Below are 11,029 nucleotides of genomic sequence, written 5' to 3' on the forward strand. Positions count from 1 at the left end.
TCTCTTAGAGCTGATGGCTCTTTGAAATGGCTCTAATAACAGCAGTTAAGGACAGACAAAGCAAGAGCTGTTTACGGAAGAGAAAGAAGGTATAAGGATAGAAAAGGCCTTTGATCTAAGTCTTTCCTGCATGATATGTCTGTCCTCTTACGTACTATCTGCCTCTACAGCAAAGTAAATCTGTACAATCACCCACAGGACTGTTTCATGGTCTTCTAATGGCACTTAGAGTTAGCTAAGGGGAGGGGGAATGCCCTTGAACACCAGAAACTTGGTTGAATACAAGCCTTCAGATTGACTGTTAGGTGAAGGTCAGAGGAAAATGCACATGCCTCTTTGCTCTGGTGGCAACAGGAAACACACACAGGGACGTTTTCAACTCTGAGGCGATGAGCCATTTTTCTCACAGCGGAGATTCAAAATCTCCATCCAGGCCAGCCTACTCAGTAGCTGCCAGATTCCACAGGGAATTCTAATACACTCCTGCTCGAGCACTTAGAACAGTTCCCTGCCGCTCCAAACTCCACGTGCCAGTATTAGAGGCCTTCTATTAACTGGCCTTATCTAATCATTATCATGAGATTCCTGTCTTCTCATTGCGCCATTCCAGAAACATCTGACTAATTACCCTAAATTAGCAAGCTTCCTACTATAGCTTGCTATAAAGGCACCGCAGCCTTTGTTCATAAGCACAATACCGGCTATGCCATCTCTGAAGAGGAAGGTATGAGGCTCCTTCTCTCCCGCAAAAAGCATCACGACTGATGCCAGCATGCTGGGTGACAGCCCTGTTCTTTGTCTTAAAACAGAGGGCCACTATACTCAATTAAGACTTTCTCAAAAGACAGGAGGTGGTGTTCAGTGGAGACTGACAGTGTAAAACTTACAACCACGAAAAGCAGCAGAGGTGGAAAACCTAGAGATGAATTCTGCATTGACCGAATCACAAAGAACTGTTTGAGGGGAGCTTTCCATGGGGAACGTGCTTTAGCAGGAAGGTGAGTTTAACGACATACTGGAACAGACTGATATCAAAGAGGCAACTCTCCCTTTCTAAACACTGGCTTCTGGTTGGCCAAGTCACTGACAGAATCTTAGGCAACTTGAAGCACAAGACAGACTTCCAGAGAGAAATCCTCCTAGAGCTCATGATAAAGCCACTTCTCGCTCTTCCCAGTCTCACCTGAGAACAGTTTCCAGGAACCTGGCCCTTATTATTGTTGGGGTATCATTGAGTTAAATATGATTCACAGCAATACTAAGAACAATAGGAAAAGACTGTATAGATAACAACGACCTGAAAGAATGGATGGGAGTTCAGACACTACATGAAAGACAATTAACAATTTGGACAGGACAAGCACGACAAAGTGAACTGGAGGGAGAGAGGAAGGAGGAAAGGTGTATGAATGAATGAAAACTAGTATCTTCATAAACTTTCACTAAAATCAACAATTTTAAAAATTATGCTTTAAAAAAAAAGAACACATGGAAACCTTGCCATCTGTATCCTGCACGCTCACGCCCACTATTGCGGTCACTGTGTCAATCCAGCTCATTGAGGGTCCCCATTTATGATGTCTTTTCCCAAGGACTGGTCTGTATCAGAGTCGACTTTGTCTACTGAGCCCTGCATCCTCTCAAAACCCAGTCCCTTTTGATGGCCAGATCTGTTTCTCTCTATCTGCAAGGACATAATTTTCATCAGGATCACACCCAGAGTAACGAGATAGAAGGCTGGTTTTGAGTATTTTATTTTTTTTTAGTACTTTTTCTCTTCAGCACCATCACCTTGGCGGCCGGGACTAGAGAGGCCACGGGGCAACTGCCTTCTGTTAACTCACAAACAAAGCTGCTTACTTTCTAGGTTCAAATTCAGAGGTGAGCTTTCCTGTCTTCCCAGGTTACCAGAATGCCGTGCCAGGATGCTCTCAGTTTTCTACAGAGATGCCTTCATTTTTCTAGGAGCATAAGGTAATACAAATACTAACTAGCTAGCAAGAACCTGGAATATGCTGGGCTAGCATTGGACACTAGGCACATAGTCCAAGGGTAACAATGAGATGAAAGGCAGTGCAACAGTGGGAATCTTGATGAACTAATCTTCTGTGGGCCCAGTTTCCTCACCTGCCAAATGGTAGGGAGAGCCTCCAAGGGGCCCTTTCAGCTCTATCTTTCTATGATTCTGTGAGCCAAGACTGTTTAGTTCTAAGTACACAGCCAGAATTTGTGAATCGAGCAACGTTTAGTAACTGCCTACGCCAGACAATGCCCGGTAGAAGGCATCACAGAAGTTATAAAGACATAGATGGTCTCTGACCTTCACAGAGCTCACATCCAGCTGTCAGAAACAAACAAAATACCAAGTGAAACGTTTGTTCAAAACAGAATTCAGAAGTAAAAGAAATGTTATATACAATGAAAGAATTTTACTTTCCAAAGAGAAGAACGAACTGGAGGGGAGGGGTGGGCAGGGAGAAAAGTGCAACAATGAACGAATAAAAATCCAAAGTCTCCGTAAATTTTCATTAAAATTAATAATGATAATAAAAAGAAATGTTATATGATTATCTGTTAAAATTAAAATTAAAATCACAGCCATCAAGTCGACTGACTCACAGGGGCCCTCCAGGACAGAGTAGAACTGTCGACAGGTTTACAAGGTGGGACTCTTTACAAACACAGACTGAACTGACACAGCCTTCTCTGGTGGAGCAGCTGGTGGGTTCAAACCGCCAGTCTTCTGTTTAGCAACTCAGTGCTTAACCCTGGTGCCACCTGGGCTCCTATTTGCTCAATGTGCCAAATAGGCAATTAGTCCTAGGAATGCAGAAATTACAGGAATGGTTTCATGAAGGAAAACTGGAGACGGAAGTTGGAAAGAGGTGGAACTGAGACAGGCTAAGAGAAGCTAGGCACTTACGAGGCAGTGCAATAAAGCTTTGAAGGTTCACTTGATTCAACAGCTCCTCTGCCAATATGGACATCAAAAGCACCCGTGAGGATCAGGCTGACAGAACCTGCTTTGACAGTTTCCGATACGATTTCCTCTCTATTTCTTATAGTGAGAGAATAAGCACCAGTCACAGTGCACACTGCTTCTATTTCAGGGGTCAAGGGTCACAGTTGTTCTTGCCGCAAGAGAAGTCTGAGGACCTTGACCCCCACTAATGTTCTGGTCCCCAAGTTAAAACAGAAAGCTACGAAGTCAATTCCAGAAGCCTGTATACTTGGTCCTTTCCCCAGGACCATGCTTTTATCAGGAGCTAGTATTTGACTAAAGATTACAACAGCCTTTTAGTTCCTGGACAGCTCACAGGTTGTCACTGTCATTCTGCATTCTGTCCTAGCATCCCAGGCCAAGCTGCATTCATTGCACAGGCTGGGTAGGTTTGGGCAGAAAAGCACTCAAAATGGTCCATGTGCTCCATGCATATATGCTCTCGTATTACCCTAATACCTTATGCTAAGAAGAAATCGGCAAGTCTTTTTTTTTAAAAGCACTCTACAATTTCTACTCTGCTTTTAAATCTAAACACATCGAGCTACCTATTGCTAATCTGACACTCTTTTCATCCCTACCCCCTTTCTCTCTCCCTATCTTTTGAGGAGGGATAAGTGATATTGAAGCCTTCCAAAAGGGCACAGTTACACAGAATTTCATATTCTCTGATAGTTGCAAGAGGCGTAAGTGAGAGTCAAGCCTAATTTCTCATCGTGGCCCAAAATTCACTCTGACAGCAGCCCTGAGAGATAGATGGCCACCCACCTTCTCCTAATAAACTTCTAACAATGTTGAGCCAACTGGATCCTTGGTTGACAAGCTGTAGCTTAGTTTGGTTTGATATCTCCAACCTGCAGTCTCTCCACTGAAAATCACAGGCCCCTCCTGCGAAAAGTCAAGAATCCTATAAGGCAAAAAGCCAAGCATCAAAGGCTACTCCTCCGGCATGGTTTTCATTAAGGGGCACCCACGTGCCTGAGATTTCTCAAACCATCTGGCTGACCCAGTGTTGTGCCACAGGAAGCCATCGATCAAAACTCACACTTGTTTCTGAGCACCTGCCACACGTAGGACCCTTCTACTAATGGAGCCCAAGGAGTGACCCAGCAGCCAGAGGACAGGGTGACAGGGTGACTGCGACATCACTGATGGTTCGGGCACTTCACCTGCCTGAAGCAGGGGTTAGATCGACTAACAAAGGAGTTCAGACCCTACACCCCACTGTGTGGCTGATAGAAAGCAAAGATTGACCTGAGAGAGACTTCATTCCTTAGGATCATGCTGGTGCTAGGTGTCTGGCCTGTCATTGGCTAAGCACCAGACAGCCACCACATAGAGTATCTGCATGTCTGTATATGACAGCAGATCGACAGACACACACATGCATGTTGCAAGCATAAATGGCATCATTCTCACAGCAAAGGATTCCTCCCCAGGGCCCTCTCCACTTTGGTCAGAGTTCTATTTCTCCCTTCCACCCCTCAAGTGAACACATTAACTTCCTTCTACAGCCCCCTCCCCTCCCAGGACTCCCTGGACTCCCTGGCCAAGTCCTACCTTTGAAAATATTTAACACAGAGAGAGACAGCTAGAATTCCAGGCAGTATACAAATAAATTCACCTTTCATACCAAGGGCTAAGTTCAATACATAGCTTAGGAAGGAAATGGTATCTTAGTTGAAGACTCAACTTGTCTCTGTCAAACAGTAGCCTGGCTAATTACAAGCTTCACCCCACCAGCAGTCTTCTTCAGAGAGCTTTTCTGGGCCCTTAGGGGCTGAGATTGAAATCAGACTCCCTCCCAGTTCTCAATTAACCCAAAGGTCAAACACTGAGAGTTACCAATCTTGAGCTCCCTTGACCAGTCAAACCAGAGGTTTTCAGGACCCAGATCAATCAGCTCACCCGGGGCCTGGAATAAATCTTATCTTTGTTTTGAATGGTTCCAACTATAAAAATGTAACTGGGAGGTAGAAGAGGAGGAACAAAAAGACAGAGCTCAAATCAGCAGCAGGGGGAAGGAGTGAAAGTGAGGGAGAGTGACAGAGAGCAGAGTCCAGCTCTGCAATTCTGAGAGGTCAGGCAGGAGCAGAGCAAAGCAAACCTGAGGAGAGGGAGGGAATTTTGTTTGAAATGTTAGGTGCCTGCCGGCCCAGCTTCACGCGCTCACTAGTACCACATGCAAGTTTTCTGGAGCAGCAGAAGTCAGCCTGGAAACTAGCTCCAGCAAGCTGCGGGACTGTGCCAAATGCCTTGCAGAATCGGCAGCAGCCGCTGCAGCAACAGCCAACAGGCCTGGAACAAAGAGCTCCTCTGCCCTTACTTTGCTTGCCCTGATCTAAGTGGGGTCTCCCTCCTCCACTCCCAAGCCAGCTGCAAGCATCAAAAAAAGTATTGCAAAGCGGCCTGAAAGGCACTCTTGATGCACTGGAAAAGCCTGGAGCCCTTACAGTGTCATGAATTGAACGTGTTCCCCAAAATATTCGTGTCAACTTGGCTAAGCCAAGATTCTCAGTGATATGATCTGATGTGATCAGCCAATCAGTTGTAAGGAGGGGATATAATAACCTTACTTGAGTCATAAGCTTGATCTGATATACAGGAAGTTTCTCTGAGGTATAATGTTAAAATAAAAAATCTCAGAGGTGACAAGTCAATTCTGACTCATGAAAGCCCTCTTATCAGGCCTCCAAGGTTGTAAATCTTAGTAAGAGGAGATTGACTGATCTTCTTCCTGTTCATCATCTGCTAGGTTCAAACTGCTGACCTTCTGGTCAGCAACTCAATACTAAACCTACCATGTCACTGAGGATCTTTTATCTCCTTTCATCTTATTAAGAGGAAAGAGAAACAAGGGCATCATCATGGAAAAAAAAGTCAGGAGTACATGTCTGTACTCCTTGGACCCAGGGTCTCTCTGATGAGAACCTCCTAGATGAGAAAATTACTGCCAAGCCATATGGAGATCTCTCCACAGGAAGTTCGACTGTGAAAAGTAGACAAGGACCTTCCCTCAGCTGACAGAGAAATAGCGCATTCCTCTAGAGCTGGCATCCTGCATTTGGACATTTAGCCTCCTAAACTGTGAGGGAAGAAACTTCAGTTTGCTATAGCCATCCATTTGTGGTCTTTCTGTTATAACAGCACTAGACAGACACAAAGAAAATAGACAAATGAGGCCCCAGATCCCAGCGCTCATTCTAATGATCCACAAAAGCTGTCCTAACGGTCCCTTCCTACCTCCCATGGCCACATTTCAGCATGGGAATGGCATTTACAGATCACTTGTGTACATAAACTATAGCAAACTGATATCAGCCATGGCTCATAGTCTACACACGCATACACTGAGGCTCTTGAAGGCCCTCCTCAGAGGAAGTAATCAGCAATTAACATTACTCCCATCTCTAGAGTATGCAGCATTCTCAGTGCATCCCATCATCATACCACAGTACCCTAGAATCCATCTGGTCACCTCCCTTAGTAGTAACCTACACAGACTAGATATTACTTGGGGGAGCAGGGAACAACCTCCACAGCCCATTTCAGGCAACAGAAAAGAAGCAGCTGTTGAGCTGTTTTGAAAGGAAGCAAGAGCATCTCACATTTAATAAGCATCTATGCACCAGGCACACAGTTTGTGACACAACTGAGGCTAGAACCCCTGTTCATAGATTCCCAATTCAGTTGACTTTTGCAATCAGAACACAGAAGAATAGAATAGAATAACAGAATCTATGCTTATGGTTGGGTGGAGTTATTACAGTGATGTCTACATTTTGGAGGGATGAAGAAGAGGCAAAGCTTGTAAGGCCATCAGAGTGAAGAGAAAGACACACTGGAAAAGAAGGTATGCAACGTAAAGACACACACTCTCGTTTCTCAAGTTTGCCAAGGATAGCTCTAAATCTGTGTTACCAAACTGGCATCAAAGCTCTTAGCCTCAAGGAAGACCAAGGATTCCCTAGAAGCTTCTCTAAAAGCAATGATGTCACAATTGGCATGACCTATAGACACAACAGTACAAGCCATCTAAGGCCCATTCACAAACTCCCCAGAAAGAATATTCTTCTCCTGGACCCCAGGTAACCCATCATTAGGCAACTCACTCAAAGGCGAAGAAGAGTGTGCATGTCCCGAGGATGAGGAAGAGGGTCAAGTAGAAAATGCCCTTCTGGCGGGCCATCATGACGCGGCCATCACAGCAGAAGGTGTTCCTGCCTGGGAGCTTCTCCCATTTCCGTGTCACCTTCTTTCTCACCACCATCACAGACATGTTTGGGATGCCTGATCCGAAATGAGCTTGTCTACAAGACAGTAGAAGCAGAGGCTGAGTACAGCTTGGAAATCACGTTGTCTGCTACTGCTGCTGCTGGGTCAATCATCATCAAAAGTCCAATTTCTTGATCTAAGAAAAAGAAAACAAGAATAAGAAAATGCAGTTCAATCTTTACCCAGAAACACAAAGACAGACAACAACCTGAAGAGTTGCTTGTTATTATGTACCATCAAGTCAGAATTGACTCATAGCTGACCCTCCAGTGGGTTTTCAGAGGCAGTTAATCGCAAGGGAGGAGACTCTCCATCTTTCCCCCACAAAGCAGCTGGTGGATTTGAACCACATACCTTTGGACTGGCAACACAATGCCTTACCACTAAGTCACCAGAGCTCCCTACCTGAAGAAGTAGGAGTGGGGAAGTAGTAAAAGTTTATTTCCTATCTATGCTTGAGAGCAGGAGTATTTCTTTTTTCAATAGAATCACTGATGAGCTGTTCATCATGGAAACCTGGAAGCTGGAAAGGATTTTATAGGCGATGGTCCTAAAGGAGAGGAAATAAGTGCTCCAGGGTCAAACAATGGCAAAACTGAGATGAGAGACGTGTCCTCTAACTCCTGGACCACACTGTTCTCTAAGCACCATTGACAGATTCCTCAAAATATAATAGCACTCAATGGTGAGGGTAACCGAAAGGTTGGTGGTTCAATCTCACCAGCTGTTCCAATGGAGAAAGGACCCAGTGACTTGCTCCTGTAAAGATTACAGCATGGGACACCCTGTGGGGCAGTTCTAGTCTGTCATATAGCGCTGCTGTGAGTTGGAATCAGCTTGGTGGCACCCAACAACACAAAGAAAAGAGTTCCTTTCCTTAAGCTCCCACATACACACACACACTCCTTCACCTTCTTTCTTCAACTGGCCACTCAAATCTGAATCCCACTAGGGGCCAAATGAGCCCCTGGCAGCGCTAGGAACTCTGTCGACACATACACACGTTGCATTTACTCAAAACAGATTTTTTCCCCCCCTAACCAAACCCTCCAGTAACTTCCTGACTCCGGCAAATGCAACCATCCTGCTGGTCTGGCTGAACATTTGTGGGAATCTTAATGAAACCACATCACGGGCCTGTAAGGTGAACGGCTGAGTTAAGCAAGAGAGATGCAGGGGAATGGGTGGAACGTGATGGAGGGGGGCAGGGGGAAATGGCAGTAGCTGGGAAAAGTCATGAAGGTGCTTCCTGGGCAGATTCTGAATTGCCAGGCCCAGTTTCCCTGTCACTGCCACTCCTCTCTTCCTCTCAGGTATGGTACCCTAAGCCTCTATTTACTGCCACCACATGCTCCACGCTGGCAAGGAGGAGGTGGACGCCTGTCAACCAACTGGAGATCATCCCCAGGCTGGCGAGGGCAGGGCTCCAAAGGAGAGCCGGGCACGGAGCACATCCAAGGCTCCGGCCAGGGGTGGGGGCCCAGAGGTGCAGAAGAGCACTTCCTTTGTGTGAAACTAACCTGGAAAACAATCTCCTCCTGTCAAGCAGCCCTGCAGGAGGAGAGAGCTCAGGAAGCGAAACAGGCCCTGTGAGAACAAAGATCAGAATGGGCCCCAGAGCAATGGGAGCGAGGAACCCTCCTGGTGCCTCAGGCCAGGACCGGGCGCGGCCGCCAAGGGCCCGCCCTGCTGCCGCCACGCGCGGACCACCGCCCCAGGAGCCTTGGAACGCGCGCCCCTGCCAGCCGCGCGCGCACGCACTCTGCCACGTGTAGGAGCCCGGGCCGGGGGCTGCAGCGGCCGAGCTGACAAGGGCAATGCCGACGCCCCCCAAGCCGGTCAGGCTGGCGCCTCAGAGATAGCGCACCATGTAGCCCAGCCCAGGAGCCCCCCACCCCCACCCCTTTACCTGAAGGAGGGAGCCCGTCGGGCAGGGGCAGAGCGCAGGAAGTGGCCCAGCTCGGGGGAATACAGCAGCCGCCAAAGGTGGCAGCGACTCCTCCTCGGCTGGGATGCAGCCTCCTCCTGACAAGTGGCCCCAATGGTCCGGGCCCTAAACCAGCTGTGGCAACCGCCCACCGCTGGCCGAATGGAACGCTGTTGACGTCACCAGGTCGCTCCAGGAGTTGCTCGCCACCCATTGGTCGACGCTTCTTGGCGCGCCCACCCCTGCCACCCCTGTCCCGAGATGCCATTGGATACATCCAACGTCATTCGACGAAGCCTCCGCCCCACTCCTCCACCTAGCTCTCTGCTACAAGCCCACCTGCCAAGGCACCGCCACCCTCCCTTTGGGGTCTGAGCGCCAGTACGTGGTGCACTCCCTTGAATTCATAGTTCAGCTGAGACGGAAGCTAAAAGGAGTGCCAGCTGGACAGAGAGGGCGGGAGCCAGCCTCCATCCCCACACACGCGGCAACACAACACCCCTCACCCCAAACTGGGTCTGCGCTGGGCCTTTCCAGCCCTGACGTTGTTGTTGTTGTTAGGTGCGGGTTGAATTCATAGCAATCTCATATGAGAGTAGAACTGCCTCGTAGGGTTTCCAAGGCTTTAATGTTAATAGAAGCAGATGGTTACATCTTTCTCTGGCAGAGCACCTGGTGAATTAGACCCACCCACCATTCTATTAGCATCCTGAGCCCTTAACCGGTATCCTCCAGCCTATTTGCATCGAAATCAACTGCAACTCAAATAGATTTCACCCTCAGGGAACAAGACAAATCATCTACCTCCCAAATCCCCCTTCGTAGCTAGGATCTTTTGCAGCACTCACCTGGGTGTGTAACTCTAAGGCTTTCAGAACAAATGAAACAAACATAATAAGGGACTCGAAAGGGACAAATCCATAAAAGAGGACATGATCCAAGCCATGGTGTTTTCAGTGCCTTTGTATGGATCTAAAAGTTGGACAATGAACAAGGATGACAGAAGATGAATCAATGCCTTTGAGCTGTGGTGTTGGAGAATTGTACTGAATATCCCATGAACTGCCAAAAGAACACCAGGCTGCTCCTTGAAGACAAGGATGGTGAAACTCGATCTTGGAAGTTTCTCTGGACATGTTGCTAGGAGAGGCCAGTCCTTGGAAAAAGATATCATGCTTAGAAAGGTTGTTGTTGTTATGTGCCGTCGAGTCGCCTGCGACTCATAGCGACCCTATGTACAACAGCCCTAAACTCTCCTCTGTCCTGTGTCAATTGCACTGTCTCTGACACTTCCATCCCAATTATCCCACTCACTGAATCAATTCACCTCACAGAGGGCCTTCCCCTCCTGGGCTGTCCCTCCACCCTCCCAAGCATGATGTCCCTCTCTAAGGACCGGTCTCTCCTCACAACATGTCCAAAGTATGTTTGTTAGTCGGAGCCTCAGAATCCTTGCCTCCAAGGAGCCACCCAGTTTCACCCTTTCCAGGACAAATCTGTTTACTTTCCTAGCAGTCCATGGTATTCTCAATACTCTTCTCCAGCACCACAGTTCAAAGGCATCAATTCTCCTTCTATCCTCCTTGGTAATTGTCTAACTCTCTGATGCATAACAAGTGATTGCGAAGACCATGGCCTGTATCAGGCACACCTGTCTCCACAGAGACACCATTGCTCTTCAGTACTTTGGAGAGGTCCCTAACAGCAGACTTTCCCAGGCAATGCACCTTTTAATTTCCTGGCTGCTAGTGCCAAGACTGTTGACTGTGGAGCCAAGCAAACTAAAGCTGTGTACAATCTCAATCTCTTCACCATCCATCCTGATG

At 47.4% G+C, this 11,029-nt stretch overlaps 1 protein-coding gene across 1 annotated transcript in view; it reads right to left on the bottom strand.

The window, feature by feature from the left end:
• Positions 1 to 8,854, bottom strand: part of ZDHHC9 (zinc finger, DHHC-type containing 9) — a 40,983-nt gene extending 32,129 nt beyond the window's left edge. Inside the window, exons 1-2 of the mRNA XM_006881786.1 lie at positions 8,797 to 8,854; positions 7,114 to 7,412 (exon numbers count right to left, since the gene is read on the bottom strand). Of these exons, the coding sequence (XP_006881848.1) occupies positions 7,114 to 7,280 (167 nt within the window). The 5' untranslated portion in view covers positions 7,281 to 7,412; positions 8,797 to 8,854. The remainder of the gene's footprint in view (positions 1 to 7,113; positions 7,413 to 8,796) is intronic.
• Between the last annotated feature and the right edge of the window lie 2,175 nt (positions 8,855 to 11,029).

This window comes from Elephantulus edwardii, unplaced genomic scaffold (genome assembly GCF_000299155.1).
Source record: "Elephantulus edwardii isolate Elephantulus edwardi_28Jun2011 unplaced genomic scaffold, EleEdw1.0 scaffold00016, whole genome shotgun sequence".
Classification (NCBI taxonomy): Eukaryota; Metazoa; Chordata; class Mammalia; order Macroscelidea; family Macroscelididae; genus Elephantulus; species Elephantulus edwardii.